Here is a 23,059-nt window from a genome sequence, read left to right on the forward strand (position 1 = left end):
AGATAGTTAAAAAATATAATTAAATTGTTAACTTGTAAAGTTTGGTTAGGAGTCACCATTTCTGTTTTGTTTAAGATCTTTTTCCCCTTTAGATCCATTATTTCACGGTCAGATTCTTCTGTAACATCTGAGGAAGTGCAGGTTTACATGAGCAGGATGGAAAATCGTAAAGGATTCTTTAAATAAACCAAAACACGACCAAATGCAAAAATAACTAAACTTGAGAAGCGAACAGAACACTGAAACATGACACAACCCAAACTTGAACAGAATGACCCAAAATAAACGAGGATGACGAGAAAAGATCTAACATTGGCCAACTAATGGAATTACTGCCTAAACCAAATGTGAACAATTATCCACGAACCAGAAAATAAAAAAACATAAAAACAACCAAACAACTAAAAATATCTAAACACAATGAGAACAGAAACAATCATTGATTCCTGAACTCTGACTAAAAGCAGGTAAATGAGCCGAGTGATATGTGCAGTTCTGTTTATTGTTGTCATTTCCAGACCTTTTATTTAACGCTCTAAAGCTTTTAGACTGGTTGTGTGACATTCATGTTTCCACGTGGAAACAAGATCTATTTGCAATTCAAATAGGTTTATTGATCAATATATGCTCCCCTAAGGAAAGTCCTGGCAGTTAAATGAGACTAACAATTTAGTGCAACAATTCTTATAGTTGGAGAAAGTGGGAAAGACAGGAAGCAGCAGAAAGTTCTCCCAAAGGTATCTCATTAGAAGCGAAAGGTTCGCTTCTTTTGAACCATACAACTGCAATTAACTTGACTGTAGGATATATGTTCAAATTTAAGGGGGCAAAGTTTAGTATTCATCATACAAAGTTATTTTTGAGAGTTTGAATTGAATTTGAACACGTATCAAACATTCCTCACAGACAATTCAGACCGCCGCGAGCGCTTCTCTGCTCCTGCGCGCTCGTGTTTAATCCTCCCACGAGCAGAAAAGGTCCTCGCTGGACAGACTGTGTATGTCCGCGAAAATGAGCTGGTCCTCGGGCACGAGTCATGCATGCGCACTAGCAGAGTATGAGTGAGCGCGCCATTTTTTCATGTGCGCTCGCTGGGCCTCTGGCGGTGCTCGCGGAGAACCTTTCCACGCACAAGTGGAAAATTACTTTTTGAGAATTGGGGGTGGAGACAGAGGGCTGCGTTGGCTTTCTTCTGATTGGTCTATTTAAAAAAAAAAATAACCTTCAAACTACAATGTATATATATATATATATATATGTATATGTGTATATGTGTATGAAGATATGTATATGTGTGTATATATACTGTATATATACACTGTATATATATATATATATTTGTATATGTGTATATGTGTACGAAGATATGTATATGTGTGTATATATACTGTATATATATATATATATATATATATATATTTGTATATGTGTATATATGTATAAAGATATGTATATGTGTGTATATATACTGTATATATGCACTGTATATGTACATATATATATATGTATATGTGTATATGTGTATGAAGATATGTATATGTGTGTATATATACTGTATATATACACTGTATATATATATATATATTTGTATATGTGTATATGTGTACGAAGATATGTATATGTGTGTATATATACTGTATATATATATATATATATATATATATATTTGTATATGTGTATATATGTATAAAGATATGTATATGTGTGTATATATACTGTATATATGCACTGTATATGTACATATATATATATGTATATGTGTATATGTGTATGAAGATATGTATATGTGTGTATATATACTGTATATATACACTGTATATATATATATATATTTGTATATGTGTATATGTGTACGAAGATATGTATATGTGTGTATATATACTGTATATATATATATATATATATATATATATTTGTATATGTGTATATATGTATAAAGATATGTATATGTGTGTATATATACTGTATATATGCACTGTATATGTACATATATATATATGTATATGTGTATATGTGTATGAAGATATGTATATGTGTGTATATATACTGTATATATATATATATATTTGTATATGTTTATATATGTATAAAGATATGTATATGTGTGTATAGATACACTGTGTATATATATATATATATATATATATATATATATATATATATATGAAGATATGTATATGTGTGTATATATCTATATACTTGTGTGTATTTATTTTATATATGTGTTTACGTGTGTGTATATATATATATGTGTACATGTTTTGTGTACTTTTCAAAACATTTTTTTAGTGTTCCCACACGTATTTGCGTTTCTAATGCCATATCTCCTGCATGGAGAAATGGTATCAGCTGTCTGAAGAACGGCTCGAAAATATATAGATAATTATCCTCCAGAACAGGTGGATGAAACTGGAAAATTCGGGATTGAGATTATCTCTTGCACTTAACTGATGAAAGAGGAAACACGCTTTTTTAAGGCATTGAGACACGGAGTGACGGCCAATGTAAAGTATGCAGTCTATTGCTCTGAATTAAAAAAAAAAAAAAAAAACTCTATGTTGAGCAATACTCAAATTTTCTTTAATACATTTTTACAAAGCACGATCAGAAGTGTTTTTGATGAGTATGGATTGGTGACGAATATTCCTCGGCCGCGGGGGATGAGACGGAGATTGCGACCTCTTCGTATTTGAATATTCGCGGAGGTCTCCAGTCCCATATTAAGAGGGGAATTCTGTATTTTTCACTCTACACTCTGTTTAGAGACAAAAATATTATCACATTTGTCAATCGCAGTTTTATTTTATTGTGAAAAATATTGTGAAAATTGACAGGACTTTCCTTGGTGTCTTGGCGTAACTTCCGACCGGGGTTCTCCATAATAGGGTTTCCGGTCCCTAACCTCCCCGAATAAGAGGGGACTACTGTATTTATAAAGTCTTAGCTGTTCTTTAAAATCAAATACGCCTTTGTCTCAAAAATGTTTTGGCATGGAAGGTAGGCTACATACTTCTAATGTAAACTTCTAGTCTATGTGGGTTTAAAAATGTTGCGGGTGCATGCGCTTATAGAGATTCTGCTAGCGTTCACGCATCACTTGTGCGTATGAATTTTTCTGCTTGTGGGAGGACTAAACACGAGCGTGTCCACGCAAGCATTTCCACGCTTCTTTGATGATAACTTTGTGTTTGCTTTGTAATGTTTCAGCTTGATGTTTAAAGCTTAGCATATGCTATTGTTGTTGGATCTGGTCATCAGAAAAGTCCTTAGCAACAGTTGCTAGCGTTGTTAGTGTCAGCATTTCCCCTTCTGGCTCCACATACGACCACCAGAGGGAGCACTCACCTGAGTATTGCCCCTGCACTCCCTCGCTACACTCAGCCAGATCTCCTCAGCTGTTTTCAATCCACCTCATCACTACCAGTGTATATAGTCTGCCTGCAGTCACCACCTCAGTGTGAAGTCTTGTACTGCCCTGCATCTCTGAGCGTTTCTATTTACTTTGTCTCCTGGTTTTGATCTCTGCCTGTCTCCTCGGTTTCCCTCCTGCCTCGTGCCTCCTGCCTCGACCCACGCCTGGACTCTGACCACGCTTATGTCTTGCCCTTGTCCATTAAACCATTTGCTTATGGATCCAAACGCCTCAGCCTCTTCGTCACAGTTAGCTCCTGTCATTTCACAGAAGATATTGCTTAGTAGTACATATACATGAACAGATTTTCAATAAAGTTGTTCAGTAGATATAGAAAGTGGACACAAAAACATATTTTGGCACAAATGGAACCCCATACGGCCTCAGCCAGACTCTACCTTCAAGGTAAATTGTGTTTGAGAACCCTGCATCCAAACAATACCTTTTCTACTATTCCTTTTCCATACAACTCAAGACTGTATTAAGGCTGCAGCTTATATGGAGCTTTAAATAAGGAGATGCTGCTAATCACAAACAATCACTTCAGAGCGCATATGGATTAGAGGTGTAATTACTGCTTTAAAAGAAATATAACGAGTGCTGCTTCATCGTCTTGCTCCTTTTGTCTTTCATCATGTGCTAATCATTGCTATTCTGTTCAGCCATGCGGCGAGCAGCCTCCCACAGCTTTGAAATAAGTTAAAGTCTCCACTTGTTTAGACTCAATTTATCTTAATTTTGCAAGCTTTCACTCTTTGATTCGTTTTTGTCTTAAAGAGCCGTGATTGCACGACGGCCCTGATGAGCGAGTATTGATGGGAGTTGCATGTAATGGCAAAATCATGGGCTTTGGGCGGCGCAGCTGGATGGGGGAGTCGGAATGTGACTCCAACAAATGGCAGAGCAAAATGAAATCCATCGAGCATGCTGTCAGGTGGTAATGATGCCTCACTCTCTGTGCTCCAAACTTGTTTAGGGACTGCGCTCCTTTTTCTTTTACGAAGCCCAAACTCAGCTCAGAAAGTGACTGAACATGTATGTCTCCAATAATTCCTGACGGTCTGGATGCACCGATGCATTAAAAGGCTCTCCTCGGGCAGTCTGCGGGTTGGGGGGTATTGTACAGTATAAAAGCTAAGAGACACAAGCTGTTTCTACGCGGATGGATGAAAAGACAAATAAGACCACTCAAAAACAGATTGATAGTAGTGAGCAAAGAAAAAAAATGGTCCCCTTGAGCTGCAAACCCTGAAGCTTCTCTGTCCCTTTTTTCTCATCCTTCCTCCTGTCACCTCCATCCATCCTAAGGTTTCTAAGGAATAAGTACTGAGCCACCGAAGCCAAGTGGGGCCATTTGGTTTAAAGGCAGCAGAAAATGGGGCCCCGAATGGGTTTGTCTACAGTTTCTGTGGTGTTCCCACCTATGTTTGCCCCCATTTGCTTAAGTGGGAACTCGGTGGGTTAACTCACTTTTCTAGCCTGCCTCCTGGTGGACGGCGTAGCATGCTGGCCAGCTCCCCTAGCGAACTAGTGACCATCACTGTAGTGAGCTAGAGAGCTCTACTGCAGCAAGCTAGCAAGTACCGCTGTAGCAAACTTGTGATCTCCGCTATTCTGAGCTAGCGAGCTACGCTGTATCGAGCTAGCCAGCTCCGCTGTAGCAAGCTAGCGAGTTCTGCTTTAGCGAGCTAGTGAGTTCCTCTGTAGTAAGCTAGCAAGCTCTGTTGTAGCCCGGTCCATTGTAGTGAGCTAGTGAGCTCCACTGTAGCAAACTTGTGATCTATTCTGAGCTAGTGAGCTAAGCTGCATCAAGGTAGCCAGCTCCGCTGTAGCAAGCTAGCGAGTTCCGCTGGAGCGAGCTCGGTTGTAGCAAGGAAACAGCAAGCTGGTGAGCTCTGCTGTAGTGAACTATCAAGCATTGCTGTATCGAGCTAGCCAGCTCCACTGTACTAAGCTCAGCTGTAGTGAGATAGCGAGCTCCGCTGTTGAGAGCTAGTAAGTTCCACTGTTGCGAGCTCCACTGTAGCAAACTTGTGATCTCTGTTATTCTGAGCTAGCGAGCTGTATTGAGCTAGTTGGCATCGTTGTATCGAGGTAGCAAGCTCCGCTGTAGCAAGCTAGCGAGTTCCGCTGCAGTGAGCTCGGTTGTAGCAACCTAGTGAGCTCCGCTGTACCACGCTCTGTTGTTGCGAGCTTCACTGTAGCGAGCTAGCGAGCTCCGGTGTAGCGACCTCCATTGTAGCGACCTCCGCTGTCCATCGGGCGGCTGGCTAGCATAGCAAGCTAACCCACTGAGTTCCCACTGAGGCCAATTTTAGCAAACACAGGAGGGGTCACCAATGGAACTGTGGACAAACCCACTGGGAGGCCCATATTTTCTGCCACGTTTAAACTGAATGGCGCCCACCTGGCCTTGCTGGCTGGGTACGGTTGGGATTCAGGAGCATAAGTTCACCACAAACTGCTCTCCCTCTTCCGTCTGATCTGCTGGGGGTAGTTGGACAGGGAGGGGTGCAGAGGCTGGGGTTGTGTGGCAGTCTGCAGCAGAAAAGTCGATCACAAAATCTTCTTGGCAGCAGTTATGTTTATCTTAACCCTTTTTAAAAATTCACAGTGTTAAGAGTCGCCGGGCCTCGGATGATGAGTGGGTTTTAAATAATGGATTGTTTTCTCACGTTTCAGGCAGTCTTCCTCCTGCAGCTGCTTCCATCCTCCCCGCATCAGGTCAGCATGTTGTTGCTCTGACTGGGCCGGTTGTGTTGCTCGCCTGCTCAGGCTGATTTGCTGGGAGGCTGCCAGGGATGCTGCTGCCCAGCTGGTGGCTGCTCGCTGTTAGTGCTGCTAGATGAATTGAGTGAGAAAATTAAGCCTGTGATCGATTGTCTCACTGCGGACATTAGGAATACCTAAGACAGCCATGAGTCAGCGGGCTACGCCACCATCATTTTCTTCTCTTTCTCTCTTTATCTCGTCCAGGACTCTTCTTTAAAGTCCCTTTCTTCCTTAAATGTCAGCTTCAGGTGACCGTTTTATGTGTCAAAGAGCAAAGTTTTGTCTCCACTTTTTACTGACATTTCACTGTTCCACAAGAGACGATTCTCTACAGAAATATAAAGCACCACTGACACACACCCGCATGACACATTTCAGCCCTGAAACAAGAGTCTTTCAAAGGAATATGCTTTTAAATTTGGTTCAATTTGACTACAGCCAATGAAGTCATGAGCATGTTTTGGTTTCTAAGCCATAAAACATAGAAAAGTACTATTTGTCTGTTTAAAGAAACTGAAACAAGGATTTTTCTATTTTAAAGTCAGCGTTTGGGTAGCTTTTTTTTGCTTGTCAAAGGTAAATAATAAAATAAAAACTGCAGTTGCATGAAACAGCTGCAGCTAAACTCCATTGTTGAGTGTGGAGGTAGAAAGGCCTCTTCCTGAAAAGTGCAGGACTTTTAAAAAGCGGCAAGTGGAGACCCCAACATGCAGCTACAGCGCGGCGGGCAGAGGTTATGAAACTGGAGCCCAGATTTAATAAGCTCTCTGTGCCTCATTTCCGCTGTGAATGAGAGCGTGTGTCATTTATCACGAGTGCTGTGACACCAGATTGCAGCTTCTGATTTAAGTTAGGAGGCTTGTCACTTAGTGTTGGCTTTGCACTTGTCTTTTTTCTGGTTCCACTGCAGTCGAAAGACCTGCAGCTCGTAGCATGCAGACTGCAGCTGCACATTTTACTGTTTGTGAGAAGGGCGGGGGACTGTGAGGATTGTTTGTGCCTTTTTATCCAAAATTTTATTACATTTTAACCCTTTAACTACCCAAAAAAAGACACACACACACAAAAAAATGTATTTCTTTCGGCTGAGTATTGCCTTGGTACGGAGCCCCTAAAGGGACATCGAAGCAAAAAAAAAAAAACATTTTTTTTCCCTAAAAATACTTAGGGGCTCCGTAAAAAATTGAAGTAAGTCAAGTATTCAGGGATCTTGGATGTGAGACATCAAAACGGAGAAATCTGAAGGTTGTACGTGGTCGTAGAAGCTGCTGTAGTATTTGCTGGTGTGACATTGTGAAAAGCGGCGTGACCGACAGTCATCTCTTTCCTGACTCCTATAATAACCCTGACAGCAGGGCGCCGAAACCTGTCAGTTTGTTGTTTTGGAGCAGATCAGCGACATGACGGAGGCACCAGTCATAATGAAAACATCTGCCAAACCCAAATAAAATGTCTGGATGACAGTTATTCATTGACTTGTGCACTGAACCAGCCAGTTTTATTATTTAGCTTTCAACACATAACTGCAATTTCTGCTGTTTTGACAGGTGAGGAGAGGATCCACGGGGTTACCAAAACGAATTTGAGACTTTTCATCACAAAAAAACACTGCTACCGCTTAAGAAAACAACATTTTTTTCAATTTGACTGTGTGTTTGTTTAGGTCGTGCCCCCATAACACATTTTCCGTTTGCGCCTCCAGCCTCCCCCGCCTTTGTCCCTGCTTTCTGACCTAATGATGGCAGGCAGGATGTAATTTACAGTGTCAAGAGTTTCACTTTGTTTGCAGCAATTTTCGGCTGCCACAGCTCACTCAGGAGTGCACAGGCTGCAATCAAAAGCAAACACCCAAACACAGTGTGATTGCAGAGAAACAGAATGTCATAACGCAATAAACTTGTTAAAAAAAGTGTGTAGATTGCGGAGCTAAAACTTTGGTGCAGCTTGCCTCTTTCTTTAAGACACAGATTGAACTTTTTGGACTGGGACATAAATCAAACCCAATTATTTACAATTCTCAGTCAAAGGCTCCAACGGCGGTAGCTAAACATAAAAGTTCACCACCTTGTCAGAACATTTTTATTGAGTTCTGCCTCCATCGCTGTACAATCTGGAATACCGCCGCTTTCAGTGCCTGTGGTCAGAGTCGCAGCTGCGCATACGAAGGGGCATCTATATCCAGTTTTGCTGGAAGCAATCACGCACTCTCATCCCACACGCCACCACACCCCACTCTAGTGTGGGCATAGAAGTGAATGGATGGAGTGCTAGAAGCAGCTGACTGCAAACAGACTGTCGGTTCTCTTTGTTTGGATTGTTTCTCTGGTTTATGAAAGACTTTAACCATCAAAAACTGGGCCTTCCATTGAAACAGACTCACTTTTAAGTTACTAGAACTCAAATGTTTTTGCGCTAATGTGTACTTTTGTACATGTATTACTTCAGTTGTTACATAAAAAGTTAAATTAAAGTTAAAATATATGTGTGTATATCAATGTGTGTGTGTACATATATATATATATATATATATATGTCATTTATGTCAGTGCAACATGTGGTTTATGTGTCTAACCACTGAATAATACACTTTTTTACAAACAGTAGCTGTAACTCTTTGACCGTTTCCGTGAGCGATGTGTATCATTTGATTCTAATGTGGAGAAAAGTGTTCGATTCGGTGTTCAGTGTTTTTCACTGATATGCTACACTTTATAAAGTATTGCATATCAGTGCAAGGCTGCTTTTCTCCACTTCAGAATCTGCTCAAGGGGTGTTAATTGCGTAAAGAGTTGAAGAGTTAAGCTATATAATCCAAAGATTGTAAAAAAAAAAGAAAAATTACATGAAGAATGTCCATTATCGATCCATACTCATCAAAAACACTTCTATTTTCGAGCTGCTTCTGAGTCAGCTGATGGCATTTCTCCATGCAGGCGCTCACTATTCAGCTGGTAGGGATTCAGTAACCGGTGGACCAGCCTTTGGCTCGCTCTTTGTGCGCCTGCGTTTCTGTGTGTAGCCGACTTCATTTCTGCTCCCCTCCTGGGAAATTCCTGCAGCTGTTTCGGATGGAAAAGTTTCATACTTCATGTATTGTGTGACAAGTAGGGAAGACCAGGGTTGGTTGTCACAATGACGTAATGTTTACAACACAGTGAAAACAGCAAGTACAGTGAAGGACAGGTTTGATTTTGAAAAATGGACCATGTATACTTTACATAACGTGTCCAGTGGTTCGCATGTTTTCTGATTTAGGCCGTTAATAGCCCCAACTTCACAAAAGGTTTTTGTACTTTTCAAGTTACGTAAAGACTCTGACTGCCGCACCAGAGCCGGAATGGTTGTGTAACACTGGGGTAAGAGGTTACATTCTAATAGATGAAATCTGTGAAGGGAATGGATGTTTTAAGGCTGTAAAACTCCTCAGTATACACTTTATCCACTTTTCTCAGACACTCATGAACATTTTCACACTTTTATCTCTTGTATAAACTCTCAAACTTCAAACCTTCATAGAAAATAAGTCCAGTTTGTAGACTGAAAATAAAGATCTGATCGCAATCAAAGATTCATGTAGATTTGGCAAATTGGATTGACAACAGCCAATCAGATGCGGTCTTGTTGTGCATAACCACAAGTAACGAGTAACGATAAGTGTCTGTTCAAATGTAGTGGAGTCGAGAGTACTTGTATTTAATCAGGAGAGTAAAAGTTGTTATATTTTTGATTCTCAGTACAAGTAGAAAGTAGCAAAAAAATGCTTAGATAAACTAACAAAGTCCTTTTAGTCAAACACTTTACACCCCTGCTTGAAACTAGTGCTGCCACTAACGATTATTGTAATTGTTGACTAATCACCGATTATTTTTCCAATTAGTCAACTAATTGGGTCATGTGCAAACGGGATATAGGGCACGCATCTTATACGCTGAAGTTTAGAGCCAGCTAAAATATTGATTAAATGCCTAATTAGCCTAAAAAATGGAAAAAAGGCAGAAGTTAGCCAAAATAGCTAGCATGCAGCTGAAATATTAAGTAAACTCCAATTTGGCCTAACGAGGAGAGTTGAACATGGCAATGAGAATATTAGATTATTGTTACTGATTAATATAAATGATTTGTGGTGGATACTTTGAAACTTGATTACATTAATGATATTAATGATCCTTAATAGCCTGAATCTATTAATATTTGATATTAAGACCTGAACTGGATATTCATAATTCATGTAGAGAAAATGGTCGAGTCGGGGTGGGATTATATAAGTTCGCTTCCTTCCACTCCCTTTCAAGTGATCTACTTGTGATTCATTAGGTGATATGTTATGTCATGTATTATTATCTGATTGTTTAAAATAAACCATTTTATTCATTAATTCATAAGTTTTCCAAAATAGCTAGCATGTAGCTGAAATATAATCTAAACTCCAAAACAGCCTAAAAAACTGATTTTTTTTAAATTAGCCATAATAGCTAGTATGTAGCTAAAATATTAGCTAAACTCCAAAATAGCATAAAAAATGAAAAAAATCCTAAATTAGCAACAAAAACCTTAATAAATGTCAAAATAGTCCATAAAGCTAGCATAATGTTATTATAACTTTCAGCTTTTCTACACTCTGACTCCATATAACATAAAGTAACGACTAATCGGCTATTAAATTAGTCGTCGACTATTTTAATAGTCGATTAGTCAACTAATCGTGGCATTGAAAACAAATCAATCCCGGCAGTTTAGTCCACTTCAGTCTTTGGTTCCCTTCTGTGAGTGAAATCAAAACTAACCAAAAGTATGACATTAGTATTCCTCGTCCATTCAAACCGAGTATGTGCGACTGTTTTTGTGTGAAAGCAACCAAAGTCCGAGTCAGCAAGTCCTTTGGTTTTTCCCTGTTTTGTAAATGATTAATCTGTCTTTAGCTTGTCAAGCAGCTGACAGTAGGCCGTCCCTTTATCCAGGCCTTTATCAGCCACAAAGCTGCTGAACATTAAAGCAGTATTGATTTGTGTGTTTCTTCCGTGACTCTCCAACATTAAATTTTTGCTCTTTAACGTCATAGTATTGACCACAGTGAGAACATGATTGACATAAAAAGTCCAAGTTCCATCAATACTTCATAAAGTTTCTTTTTTTTCCCGGCTTAAGGAAGTCGTTTGTTTTTTTCACAAAGATGCTGCACAATAGAGATGAAACTTGTGAATTCATGTATTGGAGTAACTGGTACCAGAAGTGAACAAATGAACCTTTTTTTCGCTCGTGAGAGAGGAAGGCAGTGTGTTTACGTGCTCCTTTTCCTCGGGCTCGTTCAATTGGAAGATCGATGATGCTTTAAATCAATGTTCCAGCACCACTGGAAACCCCATGAAACCCATTAGTGAATTAAGATGGTCCAGTGTTCCACGCCGAGTTCTGCTCTGCCTGTAGGTCCTTTCTTCATGATGTATCGCAAGACAAACTGTGATATAAAACAAAAGAAAAGAGCAGCAGGAAGGTGTGAACGGGTGGGCCAAGTTAAGACCTGTTGCTTTATGGAGACTTTCTAGAAGATGTTTTCTGAAGATTCTCTCTTATTTAACTACTTTCTCTAACTGAAAACACATTTCACAAACACTAAAACAGACGTGGAGCAATCCCGATGGGATGTTCGGGATATAGGAGCAGAAAGATGAGTGGATTTTCTTTAATCACTTTGTGGATGTTGTTTTGTCTGTGAAACTGATGCATTTCTCTTCATTATGTTAATGAAGTGTTTTATCAGTGCACAATGTTGAGACGTCCCAGCAGCCACCACCAGCATGTGGTCTTCACCGTTGACTCCAGAATCGAGGGTGTTTAGTTCTGTACATGAGTGGTCTCCGCCCCCCGGGCTGCAGATCGGTCTGTGAGACGGTTGGTATAGGCCACAGAGGAAAAACAACACGACCTGCATTTTTCCTGATTTATTTATAGTCTGGTTCTGAAGGAAGTTTTCTTTTTGGAGAACTACTGGATTCTCTCCACCACATTTGAGTCATTTTTAACGAGGGATTGTGAGGTTAGCCCCCACTAAACCTCTGGGAGTTCATTGATGAGGAAGAGAGTGATCAAAAGACTCATTTGGATCATGTTTGGGGGCATGCAAAGAGTTATAAAATCAGACTCACTTATATATGCTGCTTTATTTGGTCGATGATTTGTCATTTTTTTGGTCATTTTCACCAAATCTAAAGCTTGAGTGGTCAATGCCTCTGGCCCTGCTACGGCCAACAAGGTCATTTATGGCTTCGTTTCAGTGGAAAAGTACCGATTAGGTCCCTTCAAGCACCCACCTAACTGGTTTCAACTGGTCTCTATGTGGGTTAATGTAACAATACAGAAGTGCAGTGAAGCATAAAAGTGTAAAAAGCCTTCATTTAGTATAAAAACCCATCAGGTTTTTTGTGAATCGGGTGAATCTGTGTGCGTAACGGACGGGCTGCGTGTCCTTCAACTCCGTTCCTCTCCTGGGAAATTCTCGCAGCTCCTTCACAATCAAAAGTTCCGAACAAGTCATTCCCTCCAGGATTTCGCGATGTTCTGATCGCAACTATTAACGCAAATTCAACCAAGGCAGAGATCTGTCCCTCATTCTGCACCTTTACATTGTCATCCAACTTTGACCAATGACTACAGTCACAAGTGATGTCATCGCGAATGTTTGTGACTCTGTCTTGGGAACCATGCTCTTTTTTATTAACCCTCTTTAGACCTTTGTGTGTTTTTTCTCTGTGAGCTGCATGTGAACGCTCATTACATACATTGACATAAATATGATGTTCTTATTAAAGATCCGTGGTTTGGTCTGAGTGTGCGGGTAGGTGTGCGCCAGGGCTGGGTTGAAAAAATCAATTACCGGTAATCGATTTGAATCGATTTAAGCTTAATAGATCAATTATTGATTCAAAAACATATAGCTAAAGTCAGCTAGCTTGATGCTAACGTTCAATAAAATTTCCCATAGGATGGCTAATGCTAATGCTCCGTTGACCAAAAAAGTACATTGCTGACTAAATTAACATCTTTATTTACTTACAGGCATTAATTTTCAAAACTCTGTTAAGGAAATAAATTTTAAAGTAACTATTTGTGGTCTGAAACAGTTTTTTGCTCAATCTTTCTTCTTCTTCTGGTGCAGAGCAGTTCGTCACACACAGTTTGTTTAAGTCAATACACAAATATTTGGGGTATTGTGAGCAGGGAGGACCTCACAGTTCTATTTATGGTAAACGGACACACACCAGTGTGGTGATGGTGAAGTATTTTCCTAGTGCATGTCACAATAAAAAAATGGAATATCAGAAAGTAAAGTTTATTTATTAATGTTTTTTTAGGCACTTTTCAGAAAATTACATTTTAAAACACATCGCACCTTTCGTCATAACTTTAAGCAAAAGCTGCGGAAAGAACAGAGGAATAAAATTGAAATTATGACTTTAAAGCCGTAAATCAAATCGTTGCTTGATTGCAACGTTACATCATTATTCTTAACGCGTATCAAGTCGATTGGGCGTCTGTTCGATATCCGCACAGCGCCTCCTCATCCCGTGTGATCCTGACGTAATGTTAAGAGAATGCTGCTAATAAATTTCTTCAATGGGTGGATTCACGTTTATGATTATACTTAGAAAATACCACTTTTATTTACCATTTCTCTTCTCTCAAACTTCAGACACGGCTGAAGTTGGTGTCTGATTTTTTTAGCGTCCACTTTGGCAGTAATGGGTTTAAATTCTAGCATTTTAATGTAATCTAGTGTGTAAATAAAGTTTAAAGCAGCAGCAGATGTTTTACAGAAGATAAAGATAAACTTTAACCTAATCTGACACTAAACGGGTCTGTGGCCTGAAAAGACTACTGTTGTCCAGAACCTTAACTTTAAGCAGAAACTTTCAAATTCCCGTTTTTTTATGTATTTATTTTTCTTTTTGCTTGACTGATGGGTCTGGGATTCCTTGAAGCGTTCACACCTGTAAGCCTCCCTCCGGAGATGGGCTGCTCCAGATCCTCTCAGAGCTATTACCGCCGTCTGTGTCTGAGTGCTGAGCGCGGCGAGACATCGCGGGTCATGACAGCAGCTTGAACTGCACGCCATGACTCCAAACAAGTGCCAACATCACTTTCACCGTCTGTGTCAACCTGTGAAATCTGATGTGGTTGACTTGTACTAGTCGTAGTATTTATTTAAAGTCTCCCTCCGATGAAAATCCTGTTTTTAGAGTTTTTAACAGGTTCGTGTGGCATTTTTCCTTTGAAAGAGAACAAATGTGATAAGAAGTCATTTTGCATTTCTGAGTATTTCTCCTTTTAAATCTGTCAATCAAACTATCACAGACAGTTTTAATGAATTAATGAGCCTTCTTTGCGTCACAACAGCTATTTTCTGATGAGTTTCATCCAATACTTACGGTAGCAGGACTGAGAACGCTGGAAAATCTCCACCAGACTCCACGGAGTTCTTAGGGTTTTTATTTTTATTTTATTTATTTGCATATAAACATATTCCAAAAAAACAGGTATAAAAATACATTTAAAAAGTAGGTGCAGGTAGAGGCAAAAAAACTGTATGGGCTTTTGTATTAGAGCCTCTACCCAATAAAACTTCAAATTAACTTAAAATACAATTTTATACATTCACACTTATTTATTCCAAATTTTGCATCCTCTAAATTGCAAACTAATTGTGACGTTGATGTGAGACACATTTAGGAACATGAAAATGACCATTTTGATGGGTGTTACAGTGATGGATCTCTGCATTAGTTTATAGTATAAAATGTTCAGGGATATCATTTCTACTAAACACAATCTTATACATACAAATACAAACCTGATGGATATTAATGTTATTAATATCAAGAATATTAAGCCTTAGAAATAAATGATCAGAGGGAGTTAGTGGCTTTGAACATCTTGATGTGACCGGCTCATTTGACTGCAGTTGTAAAGGATTGTAAATCAATGAAAGAGCATTTTGATGTCCCGGACGAGCCCCCAATTTATGTTACGCCCCATTTGTGTCTAGGGGGATCTGGCGCCTAGCTTAAAAGTAAAAAATACAAAAAAGTGTGACAAAAACACACAAAAAAAGAAAAAACGAAACCAAATACGACCACTTCTGTAACAGCTTTCATTATGTTATCAAGAACTCTGAGAAACCAATGATTGAATGTATTGATCACAGCAACATCAATAAACATTGGAGAATTAGCTAAAAGAGTCTTTGGTGAACTGGCAGAAGAAAGGGGGAGGAGCAACAAAAGCCACACCCCCTCAGAGGAAATTTTGGAAACAGAGGCTTCAGATCAGCATGAAAAATATATTTTTAAGACATTTCTGTTGTGGGATTTTGGTTAAAAACTTCATAATTTTAATTAAAACACTACTGGGAGCGATTCTTTAAATAAAAAAAAAAAAAAGTGAGGCAAACTGTTACTTGATCATTTTCTGTCCTTCCTTCTCACCACCCTCATGGGGGCTTTTGTGTTTCTATTCACAGATACGACGCAGAGCTGGCCCTCATCGTCACCAATCGCTTTGGGCTCAGAGGAAACAGAAGCAGAGGCCATGGTCCGGTGTGGAGGCTGCTGTTGCTATGTGTAGAGAACTGCTGTGGCGTCAATGGAGACTGAAGGCTATCGTGACCTCCTAGAGACCAGCGATGGTCAGGGGGTGGGCCTGCTGGATGGAGGGAGCGAGGTGGGCGTGGAGGAAGGCTGGAGCGAGCCGTACCCTCTCAGCTTCCAGGTGTCCTTGACCACAGTGCTGATGCTGGAACTTGTGTTGGGCTTCAGCAGCAACCTGACCGTCCTCGTGCTCTACTGCGCTCAGTCCAACCTGGTGGATTCCGTCAGCAACCTGGTGACAGTCAACCTCCATGTTCTGGACATACTGGTCTGCTTGCTGTGTCTGCCGCTGACGGTGGCCGTCATCCTGCTGCCAGCTAACGAAAACGGGGTGGGTAGCTTGGCCACGCTCTGCTGCTTCCACGAGGCCTGCGTCACGTTCACCAGTGTGGCCACCGCCGTCAACGTGCTGGTCATCAGCTTGGACCGCTACGACATCTCAGTGCGCCCGGCCAGTCGTCTGCTGACCCCGAGGCGCGCCGCTCTCCTCCTGGCAGCGGTGTGGGCGGTGTCTCTGGCGGTCTTCTTCCTGCCCTTCCTTGAAGGCGACTTTTTCTCCTCGGCCACCGAAGAGGACGAGGATGAGGAGCTGGAAAGGCACAGCAATGACTCAGAGCTCGCCACGGGATCGACCCCCGTGTATTCGTCCTTCCCTCCTTCCGTTTCACAGCCGACTCCGCCCCCCTCCCTCTCACACCATCTGCAGCCAGCATGGCAGAACAGGACTTTGCTGTGTGTCGGGGGGCAGGGCTACTACACGGGCCTGGCGATGTATTATCACTTGTTACTCCAGGTGCCCTGCTTCTTCATCGCCGTGGCAGTGATGCTCTTCACCTACTCCAGGATCTTACAGGCGCTCAACATCCGCATCGGCTCCCACATGATGAGGAGCACCCGTGCGAAGGACTCCACCTGCAGGATACGCTGCAGGAGGCAGAAAAGGAAGGACTTGAGCCTGCCAACCGAAGCGGCGTCCTCCAACCAGAACCCGAACCAGAACCACCCTCCTCTAATCCCTTCAGCGACTCCGACACCAACATCTCCCCCGCCACTGTCCTCCATCCCCCAAGGAGTTTCTGACAGTGGCGCTACGGTGACTACCGTCAGCACTGCTGCTACAACCCCCATTGCAACCACACCAGCAACCCCTGCCTCTCCAACCCCGGCTTCAGCTTCAGCTCAGACCCGCGCCTCCACCCCTCTGCCTGCATCCTCCATGGGCGTGCAGGCCTCCGTTTCTGCAATAATAGCTCTGAGGCGGGCGGTGCGCAGGCACAGGGACCGGCGAGAGCGCCAGCGCCGAGTTCTAAAAATGTCCCTAATCATCATATCCACCTTCTTGGGCTGCTGGGCTCCTCTGTCTGCAGTCAACGTGTTGATCCTGTGTATGGGCCCCAGCGACAGCCTGGTGAGGCTCCGCCTGTGCTTCCTGGCAATGGCCTACGGAACGACCATTTTCCACCCTCTGCTCTACGCTTTCACCAGGCAGAAACTGAGGCGAGCTCTCAAAACGCGCGTCAAAAAAAGGGTGGTGTCGCTGCTGCAAGTGGACCCAGCTCCCAGCGGGGGCACCATCATTCATAACTCTTGGGTGGAGGGCGGAGGCCAGAGGAAGGGTCGCAAGTCGCGGGTGGAAGCCAGCGACGGCACTGATCGATGCCTCACTGACACTGTGAGGGAGTAAGGCTTGAATGGGGTGTGTGCTGAGTTTGAAGAACCGCATTTATCTCTCCGAACTGACAGAGATGGATGTGTGCGCATGTGTGTTGGGATAAATAACGTGTGTTGAAACGAGAGACAGTTAGTTTACAAAGGTCAAGACAAATCTCACGGCCTCCGGCTCCCAGGTAGTGCTGCCACAAACGATTATTTCAATAGTCGACTGATCACCGATTATTTTTTCCGATTAGTCGACTAATCTGGTCATTCGCAAACTGGATGTAGAGCACACATCTTAACCATCAATAGCTTTAAATGAACAAAAAACTACATATATTGCATTACCTGTGATAATTATAGTGTGAATGCTATAAGCTGAATTTGGCTGCTGATTATGCTAGAGATGATAGCTGAAAATGCTGAAATTGAAAGCTTAAAACAGTGAAACTGATAGCCAGCTAAAATATTAGTTAAATGCCAAATTAGCCCATAAAAACAGAAAAAAGCCTAAGTTAGCCAAAACAGCTAGCATGCAGCTGAAATATTAGCCAAACTCCAAATTAGCCTAAAAGACTAAATATTTCCTAAATTAGCCGAAACAGCTAGCATACTTGCTGAAAAATTAACTAAACTCCAAAATAGCCTAAAAAACTGAAAAAAATCTAAATCAGCCAAAACAGCTACCATGCTAACTGAAATATTAGCTAATCTCCAAAATAGCCCTAAAAAACCCAATAAAATCGTTAATGAGCCAAAACAGCTTGCATGCTAGCTGAAATATTAGCTAAATTGCAAAATAGCCCAAAAAAACTAAATACTTCCTAAATCAGCCGAAACAGCTAACATACTTGCTGAAAATTAGCTAAATTCCAAAATAGCCTAAAAAACTAAATAAATTGTCAAATTAGCCAAAACAGTTAGCATGCAGCTGAACTATTAGCTAGACTCCAAAATAGCCTAAAAAACTCATTAAAACCCGAAATTAGCCAAAACAGCTAGCATGTAGCTGAAATATTAGCTAAACTCCAAAATAGCCTAAAAACTGAAAAAATCCTAAATCAGCCAAAACAGGAATTGCATTATAACGTTCAATTTCACTACACTCTGACGTCATATAATATAAAGTAACGACTAATCGACTATTTTAATAGTCGATTAGTCGTAGGTTGGTCGACTAATCGTGGCAGCTCTACTCCCAGGTGAGCTTTAAGCTTTCATCTAAACCTGTTCTCTCCCCTCCTTACATTACTGTAGGCCGGTCCACCTCTGACTGCCAATGTGTCTCCATGGCAACACATGCCACTCGTTATGAAAACCTAGCCATGACCACTGAAAATACTAGTGTGCATCCCATATGTAGCATAACGGGATAGATAGTGGCATACACGTGCAGACGATACCGCTCCGGCGTGCACTTTTACCTTGCATGTGCATGTACATATGCACAGTGACACACATACACAATCACATGTTTAATGTACAGCTACTGTCTATGAAAGCACACCAATATCTACCTGCACATATATTCTCAGTGAAAATAAACTAAAGAAAATAGACAAAACTTTTCTTTCTTTCCCCGATTTTTCATGCCTTAATTGAGTTCTCATGGTGCTGAATGTCAGGATGGATGTTTACAACATTTAAATGCACTTACTGTAAACGGTGTGACAGGCGTGGATGATTGCAAACATTCGAATTTAAAGTTTACAGGTTCACGCGAACTCACCAAAAATTCAGAAAAAATCGACTCCTCTTTGGTTTGAACTGACATCTTTATCTGTTTTATGAGGGGAATCCATGCAGGGTACTGCAGAAAGTCTTTATTTATTTTAATAGTCCTGATGTTTGAGGAACACGTGATTGTGTTTGTACGTTTGCACACAAGTGTGCAGAAAATGTTAAAAAAATTGTGTCTATGAAAATGTGCAATAAATCCTTAGCAAAGCATTGTTCCCTAAGATGTGAACAAAGAGAATGTGAGCTGGTTTTCTGTGTCTCGTATGAGTTTAGACGGAGCAGGAAGACCCAGCGTTTGTATTTATGTGTATATCACGGGCCACCGTAACTCCACTGAATCACATCACTGCAGCTTTAATGAGGAAAATTAAAGGGCAATATTTGAGAAAACTTTGATAAAACTGTTTTTGAAGCCACTGCAGGTTACCGAGCTTCTCAGACTCAGTGATTTTAACGTGAATAAAAACTCCTGACGTGTCGCATCTCCTGTTGTAAGCTGGACGGCTGCCTGTTTCTGCCTCTGGACTAAGACTTGGACATGCTCCACGGTATCAAAGACTTTCTTTTTTCCTCAGGGCTTCATGTCATTTCTAAACTTGCTGAAAAGAGAAAATACATCGATCTGAATGAAGAAGCCAGCCCTCAATCAGCCGTTGCATTAGAGTAAACCCGAGTAGATCCAGACTCTTTGTAACTTTGTATGGACGCAATACTCTGAGAGCCCCTCGGGCTTTGGGCTATTCACTCTCACCCCTTTTACACTATTTGTGAGCCAGAGAGATGACAATAATTCTAATGTGTTCATGTACATTTTTCAGGGATTGTAAATGTTGTAATTAAGGTTTTTTTTGTCGGAAATCTTTTGGTTTTGGCCGCAATCATCTGCCGGACAGAAAATCCCAGAGAAAAATGTCCGATCGTGTAAAGAAGAGATACATCTATGTGTTTTAAAGTGTGTTAATACTCTATGTGTGTACACTATACCTACATTTATGACCATGTGAATATCAAAATATTAGTATTGTACAAGATTTATAATATGTGTTATTGTATAGAAGAGAACAGAGTCTCTATTAAAATGTCTCAGTTCACTGTGTCTGTTCATACACTTTAAATATAGTAAAGTATTTTTAATAGATGAAAAGATTATCTAAATTACTTATTTAACCCTCTGTTTTTGTCTCCTTTTAAATTTACCTTTTTATTTTCAATTCGACAGACTACCTGTTGCTTTTTGGTATCATTTCAATCAGTACAACCTCTCCTATGTGACTCTTCCTTTATTTTGTCATTTTTCCATGTTGGATTCACACACTAGGCGTAAAATCATGCAAAAACTGAACAAAATGGGATTTATTTTGCTGTGGAAACCACAAAAATGTTTAACGAACTGGTTTTACAACATAGAAAGAAGGTTTTAGGTGGAATTTCATTAAAAAAAAAGAATACATTTAGTCAAGAAACCCAAAAAATCCCATGAGAAATTCTCAGTTTCCTCATTTGGGCCACATATGACGAGTTTGTGTTGATGAAGAACATCACAGACCTCACAGGTCAATGATGTGACCTTTCTTATACTGTTATAAGACAGTGATCAGTCTGTCTGTGTGGCTTCAGCTTCCAGGCAACCCAAAAACTAAGAATTCCTCTCCTAAGAGCTCTGCTGTTCGTTTGACATTTTTCCTATTTTTTTTATTTTTTTCAGCTTTTTCTTTATTCTCATACATTTTCCTTGTTGTGTTTGAGAGGAACAATAAAAAGCTTTTAGGAAGAAGCTGGATTTCAGGTCAACTCGGCTGGAATCTGCACACAGGTGGGGGCGTGTCTGTCTACTCTAATGCTCGCCTCTTGTAACAGAGGCGGGCAGAACGCTGAGTTTCCGTGATTTTTTGACAATGTCATTGGTTGTTGTTGTAGTGAACTGATGTTGGACCCCATCCCAAAATAAAATTATGATTGGTTTCCTCCTTGTGGGATTTCTTATAGCAGACAGCTCAATTTTGCTTCGCCCCCACCGCAGGCCACCTCCCGACAGCAGGCGGGACTTTCACAGAGAAACACAGAATTTCCGTGATTTTTTTTACAACGCCGGTGGTTGTTGTTGCAGTAAACGCATGTCAGACCCCATCCCGAAATAAAATTAGGATTTGTTTCTTCCTTGTGGGATTTCTAATGGCGAACAGTTTCATTTGGCTCCGCCCCTCCACCGCATTTTTGCTAACTCTGTCTCTTAAAGGCTTTGTTCTTAAACTTGTGATCATCTGATGAACAGTCCTTTTCATTTAAATTGTTATTTTCAATACATTTTCAGCTAAAGATATTAGTTCTCTTGCTCCTCTTTCTTCTTTTTGCATTTTGAATCTGAATTTAGATCTTGTTAAGGTCCAGCTGTGATGAAAACACATTCTTACGTACCTGGTGTTCAGACTGATCAGGAAGATGACGTTGCCTTGAAGTTGAATTCCTTGAAACATTTCAACTTCAAGACGTGGATCTCATGGTTTAAACTCTTCCCGTTCGTGGTCGTCGATGTTTTGTTTCATTTTCTTGTTTCTCTGATCCCTAAATTTAGAATCTCTGTCCCAGATATTTTTAGCGTTTGGTGCTGACTGTAGCAAGCCCTCACTTTCTCTCCATAATGTGACGATTGTTCTCATCAGCTCTCCTAATGAAACTGAAACATTCTAATGAGGTAAACATCTGTGTTGGCAGCTCCTGAAGTAAAAGGACGACAACATGTTGGTGCTGCAGAGGTGAATGCTGCCTGTCTCTCCGATTCGCCTGGTTGGCTCAGAGCTGCACATTTCTTCATCCCTGCATGTTAATCTCATCCGCTCCCTCCCTTTATTCACACTCCTGGTTTTCCCTCTCTTTTTCTTAACTGTTGGTCTGCATCTCTCTCATCTCTTATCCACTCTCAGGCCTTCCAGAACAAAAGCAACGAGCGGCTGCAGCCTCTCTGACGGAAGGAAAGTCACCTTGGGGGATGACAGTTGAACAAAAGTGCATAAGTGGGAAGAAGATTAGCGAGGAAAGCTCCGTTACTGACATTAAGAAATAATATCGACTAATAAAAGACGTTTTTTCCCACCGTTCTTTGGCCACAAATTATGATGTCTGAGTAATTTTGTGCTTCATAAATAAATCGGGTGAAAATAAACATAAATACCAGTAAAAGCGTCTGACATTTTCAACTACTTATATATAAAAAAAAAAAAAATTCTGTTGGTATTTTTTAATCTGCTGCGTAATTCTTAAGTAAAAGATTTGAATAAAAATACAAACTTATTTAACTAGATCCCACCAGGAACTGAATAAAATCACAACATATTCTTTCATAAAGAATTAATTATCATTATATTAAGCATTACTACTCAATCAGGCCTGTTTCTATGGGTGTAAAAGCTTAATTAAATTCTGTACTTTTTAAATGAAAGTTTTCCTTTAAATCCTGACATTTTAAGACGCATGAAAGTGTTTTGTTTTTTTTGTCGGACAATGGCGCCATCCTGCGTTCAGACGTGGTAAAGGCAGAGAAGGTGAGCAAAAAAAGACGAACGACAAAGGAGATATAATGGTAAAATTCACTGGATAATTTTGAGCATAAAATGCCTTTTTTTTAATGTACTTTTGATGTTACCAGCCGGTTTTCTGTTCTGCTATATATTACGCAACGCTGATGTAATGTGCGATGAATTCCGCTGCGTATCTTTCTCATGTGTCCGCCGCCGAAATAGCTCAGTTGGGAGAGCGTTAGACTGAAGATCTAAAGGTCCCTGGTTCGATCCCGGGTTTCGGCAGCAGCAGCCTGGGAGGCAAATATTTATTGTTTTTTTTT

At 40.7% G+C, this 23,059-nt stretch overlaps 1 protein-coding gene and 1 non-coding gene across 2 annotated transcripts in view; both read left to right on the top strand.

The window, feature by feature from the left end:
• The window catches only part of LOC112144494 (G-protein coupled receptor 22), a 28,840-nt gene extending 11,041 nt beyond the window's left edge, over positions 1 to 17,799 (top strand). The window contains exon 2 of the mRNA XM_024269040.2: positions 15,699 to 17,799. Within this exon, the coding sequence (XP_024124808.1) occupies positions 15,821 to 17,509 (1,689 nt within the window). The 5' untranslated portion in view covers positions 15,699 to 15,820 and the 3' untranslated portion in view covers positions 17,510 to 17,799. The remainder of the gene's footprint in view (positions 1 to 15,698) is intronic.
• Positions 17,800 to 22,948: 5,149 nt separating this feature from the next.
• trnaf-gaa lies at positions 22,949 to 23,021 on the top strand. Its single transcript has one exon. It is a non-coding gene; the product is annotated as a tRNA-Phe (tRNA).
• The last annotated feature ends 38 nt before the right edge of the window (positions 23,022 to 23,059 follow it).

This window comes from Oryzias melastigma, linkage group LG5 (assembly GCF_002922805.2).
Source record: "Oryzias melastigma strain HK-1 linkage group LG5, ASM292280v2, whole genome shotgun sequence".
NCBI classification, from domain to species: domain Eukaryota; kingdom Metazoa; phylum Chordata; class Actinopteri; order Beloniformes; family Adrianichthyidae; genus Oryzias; species Oryzias melastigma.